The 18,415-nt window shown below is 45.8% G+C and overlaps 1 protein-coding gene across 2 annotated transcripts in view; it reads left to right on the forward strand.

The window, feature by feature from the left end:
- The first annotated feature begins 5,060 nt into the window (after positions 1-5,060).
- The window catches only part of FNDC5 (fibronectin type III domain containing 5), a 49,956-nt gene continuing 36,601 nt past the window's right edge, over positions 5,061-18,415 (forward strand). The window contains exon 1 of one of the 2 annotated variants that reach the window (XM_034413226.3): positions 5,061-5,838. In XM_034413226.3, the coding sequence (XP_034269117.1) occupies positions 5,739-5,838 (100 nt within the window). In that variant the 5' untranslated portion in view covers positions 5,061-5,738. The remainder of the gene's footprint in view (positions 5,839-18,415) is intronic. The other variant, XR_009622513.2, reaches the window with a different exon arrangement.

Consider the following 18,415-nt stretch of genomic DNA (forward strand, 5'->3'; position numbering starts at 1 on the left):
TTGCATTTTCGAGCAAAGAATAATCAAGCTGAAAGGGAAAGCCATCTTCTTGGCTCATGAGAAACAGAAAGGTAGATAATCTGAGGGCCGAAACCAGCAAGAGGAGAAATGAGGGACAGAGCACTAAGTGTGGCAACTTTATAAACACAGGGCAGGTCCAACCTGCAAAATCAGAATGAAGAAGCAGAATGTTACATAAACTGGGCAAGAGAAGGACACTAACTTTGAGGTTTATGCATATACACCAGATTCTAAAGCCATTCCTAAAAGCTAATTGTCTTCTGAACTAGGATTCTTTGGGTCTGCAGTGAAGCATCTTCCTTTCTCAGATCATTCTGTGAGAGTGCTGAATTTGAGAGAAGGAATAATTTTGGAGTAACCCACTCAAAGAGTCAAAATGTAAATCATCTAACCATTTATCTACAGCAGGGGTCAGCAACCTGAGGCTATGGAGCCGCATGTGGCTCCCTGTCACTGGTCGGCTCCACAATTGATAGGGCTTTCAGTAGAGGAAAAAGGACGCCGCACTAGGAGGAGTCTCTAGGGTGGGGAAACTGGACTTCCAGTCAGCTCCAGAATTGAATGGGGGGCTGCCGATTAGGACCTTTGTGGCTCTTTGAGTGTTTAAGGTTGCCGACCCTTGATCTACAGAGACCACCCCCCATGCATTTTCCTGGCATCACAATGTTGAACATTTGCCGAGATTCATTCTCATTCCCTTGGTTATTGCCCCTTGGAAAGAGGGGTGGCCTCCTGGGTGGAATTTTGCCAGAAGAGAAGTGCAAAAACAGCCAATTCTTTCCAGAGATGTCAACCTCTGAAAAACAGAAGAACAGATAATCATCAGGTCAGAAGAGAAATCAGCCCTGGGAGGAATGGAGCGATGTGGTTAAGGAGCAGAAGGAGCCAAGGAAGTTCCTTTGGGAAAGTGGAGACCTTACCTTCATGAGGAGAGACTGAAGGAGCAGGAAACTGCCAAAAGGAATGTACCTGGAAGCTAAGAAGGAAGGAAGGCCTGTGTGTGTGTGTGTGTGTGTGTGTGTGTGTGTGTGTGTGTGTGTATGCACGCGCAAATAGAAGAACAGACCCCCATGGATGAAATGATACTTTCAGGAAGGGAGTCATAGCAACTGAACTACATAGTTTCAACAAGAAATGGAAAAAGAATAGATCCCTTGGATCCTTTTGGCCACGGGGTGCTGAGCAGCATGTGGCTAATGAGAGAGCTGCACCTCCCTCAGTCCTCTCTGTCCACTGTAGCAGCTTCTGGAAACCTTTGTTCTCCGGTGCTGGTGGGGATGTAGATTGGGAGAGTGGGCTTTGCTGCACTTGAAGTCACAGCAAGCAAAAGGGAAAGCTCTCCCAGCCCTTCTGGAGTTGCAAAAGCCAAGGGAGGGGGCCATCCTGATATTGAAGGAAGAGGAACTGTGGGGGAATCGGAGTGTGTGTGTGCGTGTGTCTCACATTGCGTCCCCATACCCAGGGACAGAACTCTGCCCTTCATGTGGAGCTAGGAGACCAATCAGTTCAATGGCCCAGTTGCAGCAGATGTGCAAGAGATGTGCAAAATGATCCCAGCTTGGAGATGTTAAAGAAGAAATTGAAAATAAAAGTCACCATCCCAGCACCCTTATGCTTTTTCATGCTATAATTGCTTCAACAGACAATTATCTAATCCAGTGTGAAAGCATCAGGCTAAAAACCAGGAGACAGTCAGTTCTAGTCCTGCCTTAGGCATGAAAACCAGCTAGGTGACTTTGGGCCAGTCCTTCTCTGGGCTATTGTTGTGGGGAAAATAGGAAGAAAAAGGAGCATTAGGTAAGTTCACCACCTTGAGTTACTTATAGAAATAATAAGGTAAGATGAAACAAACAAACAAACAAACAGATAAAGATAATATTCTAGAACCAGCAAATTACCAAAAAACCAAATTTTTAAGGGGCTGGAATTCTCATCAGGAAAGGTGAGAAAATTTGAAAAAAAATTCCTTTCCAAAAAAGGTGAGAAAGTGTATGTGATAGGAAGAAATATAATGAAAATGTAAATAATACATGATAGAAAGTGGAGAAAAAAACATTTTCTTCTTTCTTTTCTTCTTTCATAGTTGAGAGAAGCTGAATGATGGGAGATTTATGACAGATAGTTTTAATTAGTTGCTTTTAAAATGCTGTTAAGATGCTTTCCTGTGCTTTCGTGGTGCATGTTAGGATAATTTCAACAGACATTTATGCTTCGGGGAATAGGAAAAAAATAAATATTTTAAAAGAAAAGAGAAAAAGAAAAGAGGCAACATTTTCGCATGGCATCTAGCCAAATTTTATGCAATTCACTGTCATTGGGCAGCCTGAAAAGGATATTAGCCAAACTTATTTTGGATACCATGATGGAGAGAGGAGCCTTCCATCTCTTTGAGAATATTGGCTGGGGAGCACAGGGGACATGGGCAACTTCTGTCCGCAGTTGACAGCTGGTTGCCTCTCAGGAGACAAAACAGTGGACTTGCTGGGCCTTTGGTGTGATCCAGCAGGGCTCACCCCATGTTAGCCAGACCTGCTTAAGAGAGAGTGAGCTCTGTCTGTTTCTTCTGTGCTGGTCAGAGCTGTTATTTAAAGGTGACACAAGTGGCCTATAGAATTTGATCTAGGTATATCAAACTAGATAAAACTTTGGATTTTGGCCTAATTTATATTCAGAAGGAGATGTTTCTTTTTTTTTTAATTGAAAAGTTTTATAAGAAATACAAACATTTTCTCCCCCCCACTCTTCCCCCCTCAACTCCTCCCACCCCCTACCTCCCACCCCCCTTCCCCTCCTTCCCCCCCCCACTCCCCTCCCTAGACCTCCCAGAACAGGCACAGGGTATAGCATTCACAAACATAAAGCTAAAATATGCTAACAAATTATAACATTCATATTCTCCCTAAGTCTTTAACTCCTTATAACTCAACAAACTATAAACATGAACTACATAAAAATAATTCATTCATAAGCTATATGTATCTTCTTGTTCGGATACTTTTCTTGTATATAGTCAATCCATCTTCTCCATTCCGATATGTATCTTTCATTTGAATGGTCTTTAAGGTATGATGAAATTTTTGCCATCTCTGCCAAATGCACAACTTTTAGTGTCCATTCCTCAATAGTGGGTGGATCTTCCTTCTTCCAGTACTGTGCCACCAGTAACCTGGCAGCTGTTATTAAGTTCAAAACCAACTTAGTCTCTATTACAGTACAATCCGTAACTATTCCCAGCAGAAAAAACTGTGGTGTAAATTTAATTTTTTTCCTTAAAATATTTTGAATAATCCACCATATTTTTATCCAAAACACCTTAATTTTTTTACATGTCCACCATATATGAAAATATGTGGCATCTTCACACTCATATCACCAACATTTAGGTTGTAAATTTGGGTACATACAGGCTAGTTTTTTTGGGTCTAAATGCCATCTGTAAAACATTTTATAAAAGTTCTCTCTTAAATTTTGAGCTTGTGTGAATCTTACATTTCTAACCCATATCTTTTCCCATGTTTCCATCATTATTGATTCACCTATGTTTTGTGCCCATTTTATCATACAATCCTTGACTAGCTCTGTTTCTGAATCTATTTCCACTAATACATTATACAACCTTTTTATATGCATTTGACCTTTATCTCTTATTTGCTTTATCAAATTCTCATCCTGCTGCAAAATACCATTTTTTTGATCTTCTCTCCATCTCGTCTGCAGCTGACCATATTGAAACCAAGTCTTAATAATTTCTTCTTCTCTTAATTGCTCCATAGATTTTAATTGTAATCTAACTCCTTCCTTATAAAGGAGTTCCTTATATGTAAACTTATCTTGCTTTTGCTCCAAATTTATATTCTCTATCGCGTGTCTGGGTACTGTCCATATTGGTAACTTATCATTTAATTTATATTTATACTTTTTCCAGACACACAATAGAGCATTTCTTAATATATGACTTTTAAAAGTCTTATCTACTTTCTTGTCATACAATAGATAAGCATGCCAGCCGTAGACCAGACCATATCCTTCAATATTCAATATCTTTTCCTCCGTTAAATTTATCCAATCTGTAATTGCTGAGAGGGCAGCGGCTTCATAATACAATCTTAAGTTAGGCATTTTAAGACTACCTCTTTCTTGCATTAAGAAGGAGATGTTTCTTGAATTGAGAGCAAGCAACAGATGAAGCCCTAGTTCCTGTCGTCCGACTCTTCCTGGCAGGACCCCCAGGATCTGACAGGTCCAATAAGCAAGTCCTCAGATCGCATGACAAACCATCCAGGGGGCGCATGCCGCTCCCGGTCTCCTTTGAGGATGCTATTTGCGTCTCTCTGTTGCATGTGCCCCAGTCACTTGGTGCATTTGAGAAAGAAGCTCCTTACAAAAGGATGCCATATTTTATTACAGCCTTGCTGTACTTTTCAAGGCCCTGGCCTCTCCCTTATCATCAGAAGCTCCATATAGCCAGGCTAGCTTCATACAGATGTGGCCACTGAGACAATTGAATCCCCCCCCCCGTTGTGGAACTATTGGAGGGAAAGGAATTGACAGTTCAGCATGGCAAGTTTGAACTCATCAAGCCCTCAACATGTGGCAATTTGAGCCTGTCTGGCCCCATCTCCCTGCAATGCCTTTCACATCTTCTTCTTGGGCTGGTTGATGAGCCCAGCTTTTAATTTTTATACTGATTCCTCCAAATGTGAGCCATTGCCCTCCTCTACCTCTCCTGGTGCAAATTGGGAGAAACCTTACAAGGGGCTGTGCTGCCGAGTTGACTGCTCTTTCTCTTAGCAGGCTGTTATCTATCATAGTGCTCAACCCCTTTGGATTTATTCGTGCTCAAATGCCCGGGCTACCCATGTGCGCTGCTGCCCTTGGCCCTGGCATGGTCTCCCAAAGGGGGGGGGGGTGTCCAGGAGGTTCTCTTCACCAGGAAGGAGGAGGCAGAGTTCCCTTAGCCAGCCGGGCTCCCTCCTTGCCCGCCTCGCTCTCCTTCCGCCTCCAGGCAGCCAAGACACCCGCAGGCGAGCCTCTGTCGAGCGCTTCCTTCTCGGCGCGCAAGGGCCGTCGCCAAAGGCTCCCTGTCCCCTTCAAATCCTGTCGCTCTCCGGCTCAGGTTAACGAGGGAGGGGCCGTCTGAGGACTCCCCCCGCCCCTCCGCGCGTTCGGCGCACACATCTCCACGCCAGGCGAGGGCGGTGTGACTCGGCCGGGGATGGTGGGAGGAAGTCGGAGTCGGCTTGGCGGGGAGGGCGGGGGGCGCCGCGTTGTGGCCAGGCTCCGGGACTCCCCGCTTCCCCCTCGCGCTCCCCTGAATGGAGCCGCCTGACTGATGCGGGAGGAGGCGGCACGTTTGCAGCCTACAGAGACCCAGCGCCGCCGCCGCCGCCGCCGCCCGGCCGCCTCTCTCTAGCTTTGCCTCGCCGAAGCCAGCCGCCTCCCACCGCTTCCGAGAAACTTTCCTCGGGCCCAGGGAGAAGACCCCCTCGCGGGCCCTCCGAGCTGCCGCCCTTCCTCGCCGGGAGGAGCTGGGGAAGCGAGGCGGCGGCGGCGGGAGCTCTCCGTGGTGCTGGAATGTCCGCGCAGGGGCGCGGGGCCGGCTGGCGTCGTTCTGATCGGCAGCGCCCCCGGGGCCCAGGGCTCCCTCGGCTCCTCCCGCCCATGCGGGGTCTGGGCCTCCGGGGCTGAAGGGGCCCCCCTTTCCATGTGGCTGCACCATGGACTCGCGCGGGAGGAGGATGGCAGATCTGCTCCTCTACATCAATGCAGCCCTCCTGGCTTATTTCAGTTGTGCCAGCCTGTCCTGGGCAGATGCAGGTAAGAGGGCGCTGGTGGGGAGCGGGTAGCTGCGACCCATGACAGGGCGGGGGGGTCGGCAGTGGAAAGCAGGTCTTGTTCTGTTCTTGGTGGTTTAATTGCCCAGAACCTCTGCTGCTGCTGCTGCTGCTGCTGCTCAGTGTTTGAATATTTCTCAGCCAACTGCTTCACTCGCTGGGGCACCATCTATCTGATAAGCTGAGTGGAGGAGACTCAACAAAGAAGTATTTGTGGGGAGACAGTTGCGGTAGTTGGAGAGGACAACACGTTTCACTTGTGGCACTCACTGCTGCATGTTTCTGGAACAACGAATAATACTCTATTGGGACTGTACTATTTAAAGATTCTGTGTAAAAATAAAAAAAATGGGAAGCAATTTGTGTAATATAGTTTAAGAAGACCTCCTAAGAGTGCACAGAGCCCAATGAGATGTTACTGGCTGCTGATTGCTGTGAGATTTGGCCTCTGTACTGAATTCTGTTTATTCAATTAGGCTTGAGAGAAAGGAGCCAATCAGTGGCCCAGGTGACTGTCCTTCCAGTCAGCCAAGTGATTCATTGAGAGATCATTTGATGCCATCTCATGTGAAGACAATCAACTCCCTTGCCTCTCTCAGGAAGGAATTGCCACTCACTGGACCTTCACTTGGCCCAGGGTGGATCTTCTCAGGTTGTAAGAAAACCCCCAGATCTGAACAGGATTCCTAAGATACGGGAAGAGACACGGCAGATATAACTGTTAACAGCGATTTCCTCAGAACCAAACAATTTTGAACAGCAGGGTAGTCGAACCAGAACTAGTGAAGTAGGCATCAGCAGCTGGAGTCAAACCAGTCTCCCATCACATAAGGGATTTTCCAGATTATTAGCAACACAGGTCTGTAGATGGAGAGCTGGGAAACCCGCTCTGGGTCCCCCCTCTTTCTCAACAATGTAGCTGTTCTCTATGGGGAGGAGTTATGAAACCAATACAAACCTGTAGGTCTTAATAAAATAGGAGCTCCAATTGTTTAAAGAAGTCCTGGGAAGGTTGGTGGGGGGCATCCAGCACTAAGAGATGAAGACAAAAAAAGAAAGAAAGAAATGAGTGGAGTTTGGACTCCGGTGACTGGGCACACATTGCAAGGGCTGCTTCACAAGGTCACATTGGCCACGGAGTCAGTGAAAATATGTAAAATGATAAAGCATAATGCTTATTCAAAAATCTGTTACAAGGAGTCGCAGAATTTACCAAGAATATTTACAATATTGGAAACTCAGTCCTTATTATTCTAGTATTTTCATTGTTGATCTATTGCTATTTGTCAAGCTAAAAAAAACTCTCTCAGAAAAATAGACTTTAAAAAACCATGTACACAGGGTCACATTAAAATTATCAGGACCTCCGAAATCAGCAAGTAGATTAGTCCTCACTTTAAAAGCAGATCGACTGGAAATGAAATTTAACAGACTATGAACTTCCCAGAAGGAGCCATTAAAAGTTGGGGAAGAGAGATGAGAAAAAAATGAGCTGAAAATCCAAGGAGGTTCTGACTTATCAGCACAGCCGGGGACCAGGCTTTCATTTGAGACACAGTGAAGCAGTCGCCTCAGGCAGCAGATTCTGGAGTCAAAGGTAGAAATTCCTTAATTGTTGAAATTATTATACTACTGATCATTAAGATCTTTTGATAGTTATTGAAAAAATACTGTCTTTAATCTAGGTTTGAAAACAAAGCTATAAAATTAATGGGTTCTAGTTACAATGAACTGATTCCAGTGGACTTTTTTTTTAAAAAAACGACTAAGTCCAGATCCAATGCATTGACGCAATACACTCAATCCTAAACCTGAAAAACCCAATTCTTTTCTTCATATAACTTCCAAATAAACGATATGAGGTCTCAGTGAGCTGACTTGCTTCATACAATATGCTAATATAACGTTAGGCTCCCACAATGGAAGGTAGGTTGTGGTTTGATCCATTGAAACCCCATTTTCGACTAGGCAGGAAGATGCAAAGTGTTTGGGGCCAGGCCTGCTGTGCAGGGCAGGGTGGGAGAAGATCATCCCTGAGGTCAACTGGTTTCAAGCCAAGAAATTCGAATGTAGCCTAGAAATAACAAAATCAATGTGGTTTCAGAGGAGTCATTTGTTGCATCGAAATGAAGAAAATGCTGGGAAACACCTTACGTCCTTAATATGCTTGCTCAATGATTCCCCTCTAGCCAGATTCATCTCTTGAAAGGGATGGACTGGATCCTGGTGGCCCCATCAAGGACCCCATGGCTTCCTCTCTGTTTCACTTAGATGCTGCTTTGCTTAAAGCCACGGCAAGATTGTTGTCTTCAAGCCGATTCTGCAGCTGTCATTTCGATTGCATGTAAAATGCTAATCCATCTGTTCTATAAGAGAGCCTCTCCTGCTCCTGAGTACGCCTGTTGTGACAATGCAAGTGAGAATTCTAGGATCTAAAGTCTAGCCCAAGTGAAGAGCCTCAGGTTGGAGAAGGTTAGAGTCTGCCTTTTCAGTAGATACAAGCATGCCAATGTCTGGCAATAACATGCAACCGTGCCAGGGCTTAGGGCCAGAGGCAAACAATTGACCCTAGAGAGGCACCCAAAGAATCTCCAAACCTGACCAAAGAGCCCAAAAATGTGACTTGCTCTGGCACTTGCTGGAACTGGGATTCTAAGGCAAGCACGGGATTTGTAGGACTAGCTTTGTGAGGACGCGAGGAGAGACATGAGCCTGTCCAGTTCTTTAAAAAGCCTGAGAAGGGTCCCCTGGTTCCTCAGAGGATCTGCTGCCTCTTTTCCAACTCTGAGAAGCCTCAGTCTAGCCTTCCCTCTTCTTGCAATTGGTACAAAGAATGCAAATCACTTCCAACTCAGCTGTCATACAGATTCTCTTAGTGTGAACCTGCTGGTGCCTTGTAATCACCTGGGCACTGCTGTTAGCAGTTTTGAACCTATTTCAAAAGAGGTTTTTTGTTTGTTTGTTTTAAAATTAGAATTGATTTAAATCCTGCTAAGAGGAAACATGACTGAAGAGTTTTGCTAACTGCAGATTTTATTCATTCGTATTTTTAAGAGTTTCTAGTCTTCATAGTCACACTGGAAATATCTGGATTGGGCTATGTTTTATAACTAAGAATTTTGGTTAAGCAACATCACTGTACTATTTCTATATTATACTTCAGGTTGATTTATGCATTTTCAACCATTTGCTTTTCCAAACAGTTTTCAGAGGGTTTTTTTCCAAATAGAATGTTGGTTTCAAGTGGTGATGGTCACGATTTAAATTGTATAGTTGCTGGGTTGTTGTTGTTGTTGTTGTTTTTAAATTACAGATATATTTTTATAGGAGAAGTATCTCCAAAGAGTTCTTTAGTAATGGAGATCAAACACATTGAAACATAGATTGGAGAGCAAGAATCCAAAAAGGAGCCAGGCATACAAGCCCACTATATATAGTTATGCAAATTAGAATACATTTGGAATTGAATACAGCAGCATAACTGCTTGGTTATGCTGTAATCCAATGAAATCAGGATAGTGAAGCAAGGAGGATGGGACTCCAAAGATCATGGTCCCCTAAATTGAGCAAAGGCTGTGCTCTTGGATGTGCCCCTTCCTCTATTAGATCTTCTTTCCTGGGAACTTATCCTCCTCAGCTGTTCCTGTCTCTTGATATCCCAGGCAACATCCTTGTGTCTTAAATGTTTCTTTGACTTTGATATGGGGAGTTTGTGTTCCCAAGGAAAGGAGATTGGGAAAGGGAAAGAGCAGAGGGGCAAGTTTACTTGTCCAAACGAACACAATTTATCTGCTTCATTTGCAATATCTTGTTGAGGCTGATGGCTGCAATTCATATAACTGTAGATAGGCAAACAGGCCCTGGGGCTGCAGATGTGTGAAGCTGCCCTTTCGATGGGAAAGGTCTTGCAGTTTCTAGGCCTGACTGAAGCAATCAAGCTGATGTGATACCAGACTTTGACATCAGTCCTTCACATGGTCCTTGTGAAAATAAAATAACCCACATTATTATAACTAGCAGGTGCTCCTCCTGCTAATTAGCTTACATAATTTGCAACCCAGAAGTCTTGGGTAGTCCCATTGCTACAAAGAAACAAGGGAATGGTTTATTAATAACAGAGGGCATGTGGTTTTAAGAAATTGCAGACATCGCCACCTTTTTCAGTTGATTGTGGCTTCCAGTTTAATGGGGTGACTTGATCTGCCTCTCCAGGCACAGCACCTTTCTCTCCCTGGGCCAGACCATCTGCTCCGTTTCTTTCTGTTTGTGTTAGGAGTCAACACACACACAGCACAACCACCAAAATTAAAGGTGCCCTTACATTTCACACAACCGTCCTTGAGGATTCAGATGGTGAAACAATGTGGGACTCCGGAAGTGGCAGCATCTAAGAGACACTGTGGAAGATTTATGAAGGTGCCTTTAATATGGTTGTACATGCCAGTGCGAGGGGGGCAGAGGAGAGACATGTTGCACGCTCAGCTCACACACCAAAGGCGTTTTAAATCACCTGCCTGCCTTCTTTCCTGCTCCTCCCCCCCTCTTATCCTCAGCTCACCCCAGACAAAGAAGAAATCAGGAAGGAAGGAAGGAAGGAAGGAAGGAAGGAAGGAAGGAAGGAAGGAAGGAAGGAAGGAAGGAAGGAAGGAAGGAAGGAAGGAAGGAAGGAAGAGTCTCTGCTTTGCCCTGGCACTTTTTCTCACATTCCTGGCCCCGTTCCCTCATGGTTAACCTTCCCTCTCTCCCCTTAGCCATCCTAGATGTGAGGGGGGGGCATTCTCTTGAGGGAGGATCATGAGCCTTGTGCATTCAGGCCATTCAAGAGAGTTCAGCAGACGAAGCACAATGCCCAGCAGGCATCCTCTCTGTGAAGCCTTCAGAAATTTACCTGCATAGACTCTTCCAAGCACCACCCTTAGTCATGGCCCAGCTCCTGCCTTCCTTCACTGCTTGATAAGGCTGTTTCCAAATGCTCTTGGGGGGAAAAAGAAAATAGCTTCCACTTGGAAAAGGCAAAAAGCTGCAAGGGGGTCACCTGTCAGGAGTGAAAGTAGGACGGCTCAGGGACAGCTAGTCACCCCCTTCTTCTTCTCTAAGGAGTTTCCCTTCCCATCCCATTCTGTAGTGAAGAGGAGGCAAAAACAGGGCAGTGTCACCTCCCGCAGTATGGCAATTAAACTAATGGGCTGAGACAGAGAATTTGAAATACTGTTTGCCAACCTACCTGCCCTGTTCTCACATACATGAGAATAACAGAGTTGGAAGGGACCTTGGACGTCTTCTCGCCCAATCCGTTGCTCAAGCAGAAAACCCTATATCATTTCAAATTGATGGTTATCCAATCCCTTCTTGAAAACTTCCAGTGATGGAGCACCCACAACATTTGGAGGCAAGCTGTTCCACTGATTAATTGTTCTAACTGTTCAAGAAATTTCTCCATATTTTGTACTTACAGGTACAAAAGTGATGAGGCCTCAATCACATGATGATGGCTGCCATTTTTCCTTTTTTGTCAGCCCCCCTGGAAGCCTCAACTGTACCCTCAGCTAACCAAAGAAATGGTAAATAAACGTCAGGTCCCAAGAAAGGCCACATGTTCACCTGATCTTTCCTGACCCTTCCTTCTCCTGGCCTGAACTGAGATAAGCTCAAATAAAGTCCAGATAAGTTACTTCTTTAGGGCAAGCTCCCCTGTGTTCTCTCAATAATCTTCATGAAAAGAAGGGGGAGGTTGGATAAGACCTCTTGAGGAAGGGCGGCATGATCGCCTCTTTCAAGGTCATAGGCATCGCCTCCTGGAACAAAGTATTGACCCTCTTCCAAACCCAGCCAATCCGTGCCCCACATAGAAAGCAGGAGGAGGAGCACAGATCTACTTCGCAGAAGGCTGACTCTGCTGAAGAACTCCTGTCAATTTGATCAGTGTCTACAGAGCAAAATGGGTCTCCGCTAATACAGCAAGATCTAACTCCAATAACCACATTAGACCCTCCTGTAAGGAATCAAGTCTTTGGTGAATCTGTTGGCAAGATTCTATGCCAAATGTTCACAGCAGCCAGGCACGGGTGGGGCTCAGTTCTCACACCATCAGTAAAAGAAACCAAGAATTAATCTGATAATTGCAAACAACAAAATGCAAATAGAAGCTGGCCAGCCTTCTCCAAAGAGGGGCCGTGTGATCCATTATTTGGTGTGAGAAGGAAAAGGAAATGCAAGAGACTTTGGTATAAATTGGGCTACTTCTTGAATCATTGCACTTGTGAACATGCTTTCAGTTACGGCTTCCTCACATTCTTCATAAATATTCCAAGCTCTTGAGTTTTCTTATGAGCTCATGTTCAGTGATTCCCCTGCCACTCAATGGGGTGAAGCCTTTTTTGCTCATTTCCCCCCCAAAGGGAGTTTGGCTGCTCTAAACAAAGCCAGCAGACAATGCAGGAAGGGAGGTGAACTCCGAGCGCTTGGCGTCTCTTGCTGCCACTCTCATCTCAGAATTTGGGTCAGGGTCGCTTTTCATCTTCCACTCCAGATGTTGCTTCTGGATCTCAAGGAGCTGCCTTGGATTGATGAAGAGACAGGCACTACCCAGGAACAAGCACCCCAAAACCAAAATTATATCCTGTTGCCAGGATTAAGCAGGCAATCAACAGAACTTAATGCACCCCCTCCAAGGGTCCAGAGAATCCATACATCCTGGGTGGGCCATTTGTAGAGATCCTGAGTGGCTGTTCATCTCATCTGGACTAGAAAATGTACTGGCCAATGGTAAAAGGCTACAAGAGATGCCTCCCATCACCACATAACTGCTCTGAAGTATAGGTGAGCTCTAACCTATGAACACTTGTATGTTGTCACCACAGAGACCATTCTTTCACAGCTATCCCTCACATGGCAACCAGGGCATGGGAACTGAAGCCACTCAGTTGGAAAACTGCCAGCTAGGCCGGAAGGAAAGGTCAAGCTTGTGCCTCTTCCAACTGTGCAAGGACTCTAAGCTAGGCCCTCTCTTGACCCCTCCTTCTAGCCTAGCTGGCAGTTTCCCAACAGCATCCCAAAGTAAGGGGACTCAAGATCAGTCCTGAGGTCAAGCCTAGATCTCAGGCAGCCACTCCACCAGACAGCAGATTGTTAAGTACACAAACAGAATGCCCACTTTGTCCCTCCAACTCAGCATTCAGGCACTCACACTTCCTCACCTGGAGAGCAGCCAACGTAGCCTACACTCTCCTCCTAAGCAAAAGCACTTTGGAGACTTTCCATCTCACATTCAACCCCACAAATTTTAGCTGCCATGTCCTGAGTATAAATCCATTTGGAACCACCATGCAGGAGATCTTAAAGTCCCAGGGGAGGGACTTTTGTCTCCTGGGCTCCCCAGCAAAATGTGCAACAGTCTGAAATCTTAATATGCTGTCCTATCTCCTCCTGACTACATCCCTATCTATGCATCTCCCTGGACCTCCTGGGACCAACCAAGGTAGAAAGGGAGCCAGAAGCCAACAGCCAAGTTAGTTGAAGGAAATCGTTTCCTACCACCACAGCTGCTTCTGACAACAATAAGTAATAAGCATATAAAGACTACATCTCTCACCTTCTTAACAAGGGAAAGGATTTGTTTTCAAATCCTGATGGAAACTTGACACCTTTCTTGGCTCCACTCCATAAACCATTCTGTAGAGAAAGTAAGTTTAGGGTAGACCTCTGTTCTTATTCTCTCTCCTGGGATACATTGTTCGATTTTGGCATGCAGTATAGCAGTATCTGAAGCTTGTAGAGCTCCTGTTAATCACTTTAAGCATCCTTCCTTCCTTCCTTCCTTCCTTCCTTCCTTCCTTCCTTCCTTCCTTCCTTCCTTCCTTCCTTCCTTCCTTCCCCAACTTAGTGTCCTCCCTGACTTCAGCTCTCTTAAATTGGGCCAAAACTTATGGAACTACAACACATTTGTAGATCCCAGGTTGCAGAAGCTGGCCTGTGGCACAAGGATACACTTTCATTCTTTGATGGTTTCAACAATAAGGAGTAAGAAGCAGGGGCAGGGAAAAAGAAGCTCTCCCCCCCCCTTTCTCTGGGCACGTTTTGCCAAAAAGCAGTCAGCTAATTAGGTCGCTTTATTTGCCTGCTTGGAAAATGAAAGTGAAGGAGAGAAAGAACCTCCTTTTGGTAGAGAGGAGGAGGAAGCAGGAAGAGGGGGGGAGTTAATTGGGCAGTTGCTCCTCAGGCAATCAATGGGGGTGGACAATCATTGCACTTGCAGGGACTCCATTAGCAGCTCTCTCCACCACCCACCGCCTCTAATTTCTATTGCCCCCTGCTCGAGGCAATTGCCCACATAATCTTTTAGACATTTTTAGAGTTTGGAAATGTGATTTAGTTTTGCAATAATACCAGCCCCAAGGCTTCGGTGACCTGTCCTGGCCCTGTTTCCTGAGCTGCTATAGAGCTCTGGTGGAATGGAACACATTATTCAAAGATTAATAAAAGGGGAGAGTGAATTGTGTGGATTATTTTTAAAAGTGCATCGAGATGCTCTGGAGTAGCAAAACACAAATGGGACTCTGGGGTGCAGAGGATGAGGAAAGTGCAATTGCCCCTGGCTAAAGCGACTTTCAAAATCTCAGATCCCTTTCTCTCTGCTTTGGTCCACTGCAGGGGCATTTCGCTTAACGTTCAGCTGGAATTGTGGCCAAAGACTTGCCACATTTATAAAGAGGCTCAGAAAATGAGCCTTCTCTATCTGGAGAGCGGGAGTCTTTAGCGAAGTTGGATTTTATGAGAGACACCTTAATTCTGGCTTGTTGACTCTCATAGCTGAGCCATGGAAGGGCCATTCAAGGACTGTGGTGAAGGGCTTGACCAAGAAAGGGGCAACAGCAGGATGTTTCTCCTAAATTATTAGACTGTCCCAACACTATTAAACTGTTATTGAATATTTGGATAGAAAGGGAGCTCATCAAATTTGCAGATGAAACAAAGCTAGGGGGAATAATCAACACTCCAGAAGATAGACATAAAATGCAGAAGGATCTTGACAGATCTGAACAAAATACAATTCAGTGGCAAGAAGAGTAGGGTTTGGAGGAGCTGTGGTGCAGCATTGCATGCTGACTCTGCCCACTCAGCAATTTGATCCTGACTGGCTCAAGGTTGACTCAGCCTTCCAGCCTTCTGAGGTCAGTAAAATGAGGACCCAGATTGTTGGGGGCAAGAGGCTGACTCTGCTTAGAGAGGGTTGTAAAACACCGTGAAGCGGTATATAAGTCTTAAGTGCTATTGGTATTTACACTTGGGCAAGAAACACCAAATGCACAGGTGTTTAGGTAATAGGTAATACTTGGACCAGTGAGCAGGGTCCTCACAGGGAGAGGATCTAGGTGTCCTAGTGGACAACTACTTAAATATAAACCAGCAATGTGCTGCAGTTGCCAAACAAAGCCAATGTAGTCCTAGGCTGAATCAACCGAGGGACAGCATCAAGGCAACGAGAAGTGATAGTACCACTTTACAGCATGGTGGCAAGCCCACGCTTGGAATATGGTATCCAATTCTGGTCACCTTGATACAAAAAAGATGTTGAGACCCAGGAAAGTATCCAGAGAAGAGAAACAAGGATGATAAAGAGTCTGGAGGCTAAATGATATGACAAACAGTGCAGAGAACTAGGTATGTGTAGCCTTTTAGAAAGAAGGGCTAGGGCTGACATGATAGCAGTGTTCCAATATTTGAGGTGCTGCCACAAAGAGGAGGGAGCCAACCTACTTTCCAAAGTACCTGAAGGAAAGACAAGAAACAACAGATGGAAACTAATCAAGGAGAGAACTAATCTAGAACTAAGGAGGAATTTCCAAACAGTGAGAACAATAAACCAGTGGAATGCTTGTCTCCAGAAGTTGTGGATGCTCCATCACTGGAAATTTTTAAGAAGAGACTGGACACCACTTGTCTGGGGTGGTATGGGGTCTCCTGCTTGGGCTGGGGGTTGGACTAGAAGACCCCCAACTCCAACCCTAACCTGATATACTGTTACTGTTACTATTTTATTAATCATTAAGCCCAGCTGGGCAACTATGGGCCAATCATCAGGAGACAATGAGTTCTACTCCCAATTTAGGCATAAAAACCAGTTGGTGACTTTGATCCAATCACAAACAGTGGTGAGTTCTAGTCCTGCCTTAAAGTTGGCTGGGTGACTTTGGGCCAATCATTCCCTCTTAGCCCACCCTGCCCCACCGGACTGTTGCAGGAAAAATAGGAGGAAGGGGGATTAAGTATCTGGCAGTTTGAGTTAAGGTAATAAAGGCAGGATATAAATAAATAAGTAAAATATGCATAATCTTGTAGTGATTTTCTGTTATCTTATTCGTTTTCTGCTTATATTCCTGGGCTCCGTGGCAGAAGGCATGTAAGATCCCATCATAGGGATTTTCTTTGAGAACCTGCATTCAGCTCTTATGCAATTGTGAGTGGGCCAGGAGAAAATTCTCTTATCTTTCATGCTTGGGTCTTGTCTCTTGCAAATACATTTCCTGCTCTCTTCCTTGATTAGTTCGGGCTTTGCGCCTTTCCTTTCCCAGAAAGATCCATATATGAGATTTCCTCCTGCGGGTTTTGCAAAATGAGGCAACCACTTCAGGCAGGATATTTTGAATGGGCAACAAATGGTTGGTTAGAAGACCATGGATAGGTTGAAGGGTGGCATCAAAGAGACAGCCTTTGTGCACGCAATCACAATAGTTGAACCCTATTGGTGACATTTCACGAATATTCCTGGCCAGGAAGAGAAGCATTTTCTGGGGTAGTTTGTGCTTTAAACATCCAAATATGGTACCTCTGAGTGCTATGAAGCTGGACTGGGCAAGGAGAACCAATGCAATCAAGAACTTTGTAGTGGGCAGGGATAACATGACAACAGTTTTCAGTACTTACAACATGACATGGGTTTTGCTAGAGCATCTGTGTAAATGAACCTAGAGAGAAAGATCTCTTCCTGAACAGGTATTTCAGATCCTTTGCAATTAGTTTACATCTACATCAGGGCTGTCAAACTCGTGGCCAGATGCATCGCGCACTGACCACGCCCGTGCCGAGTTTAGCAAAGGGGGAAAAAGTCCCAATACATCACATGATGCCGTGATGACGCGAGTTTGACAGCCCTGATCTACATGGTATTTAAAAAAAAGAATTAAAAGCATCCTCCTTGGGGCAGAAATATGGATGATGGGTAGGCAGAGAGATGTCTGGAAAACAATCTCTCTCTCTCTCTCTCTCTCTCTCTCATCAAGGCATTTGAATTTTAGCTAAATGAATGGTTTTTGCCAATACGTCTTAGAGAGGAACAACCTGATTCCTTGATTAAGGCAAGACATACAATTTGATGAAAAGCTCACTAACATGGCTGGAATGAGGGTCTCCGAGTTCACAGTCTGGGTCCCCACTGAAGAGAAGACTATTGAAAGGGATCCGGTGTCATCCGTTATGAATCCAGAACTGGAATCCGGCTGGGGAAATGTTGCAAGTAGTGGCTACTAAGCAAGCAAGAGGCACCGAGTTCATTGCAGTTTTCTGCTATGCCAACTGTGTCTATTCTGGGAAGGGTCTCTTGGTGAACCAACAATGACTTTTCCTGTCGCCTGATCATGAGATCTATGTAGATGGTCTACATTTCCACCAAGGATGATGTTTCATCTCTCTCACTCTCTTCAAGAGCATAAGGATGCTTGTCTCCCATTCTGCTCATGCTGTTTGGAGTTGGCTCTCTTCTCCTTCAGTGGCCCTTCACCAAGGCGTGCATATGAGATGGCCCCAGAAAGGTTCTGTTCCCATTCTGGGAACCAAGAGGCAGAGGCACCTCATGTGAGGAAGAGTGGGCACCGTCACTAATCGAAGCAGGAGGAGTGGGAAGGGGCAAGGCTGTGGAAAATCAAGAGGAGCAACTCAGAGAAGGAAGTTGAGGAAGAGTGGGGGGGTGCAATCCTCTGGCCTTGAACCCAGCAAACCCAAGCTGTGAGGAGGGCTGACCCTCCCCCCTCCCCCCTTTGGATCCTAAGAAAATGAACAGATGTAAGAGATGTAAAATGTAAGGAAAAAACAGACCTAACAAATCTCTCTCTCTCTCTCACACACACACACAGAGACACCAAAAACACAGGCAGTGAGTGAGCTCTGCCTACTTGGGCTCTACTTTTGGGGAAGGCGGCTGTTTCCGAAGAGTCCTCTCCCTTCAGGTTTGATCCGTTAAGGTTGCCCGACGGGGGATCAGCAGTTGGGCAGAGGGCGAGGTCCATGCCGTTTCCACATCCCCCCTCCGTCCAGCTTCCCGGCCTTTAAAGCGACCAGCAATTTCAAACCAGGCGAGGGGACTCCAACCGAGCGAGCGCAAAGAAAGTAGCGGAGGGCGGGGGGAGAAGCCGCCTTTCCGCCGCCTCCCGCTCCAGAGAAGGGGCAGGGGCTGCCGCCGGGCCGGACGAAGGAGGGCAACGAGAAGAGGGGGCCGGCTCCCAGTCCCACGCGCTCTCTTCCGCCCCAAAGGTCCCGGAGCGGCGGCCGTGGCGGCCCCTTCCCGC

The sequence above is a fragment of the Pantherophis guttatus genome, chromosome 10, assembly GCF_059756535.1.
Source record: "Pantherophis guttatus breed Tessera chromosome 10, ASM5975653v1, whole genome shotgun sequence".
Lineage (NCBI taxonomy): Eukaryota > Metazoa > Chordata > Lepidosauria > Squamata > Colubridae > Pantherophis > Pantherophis guttatus.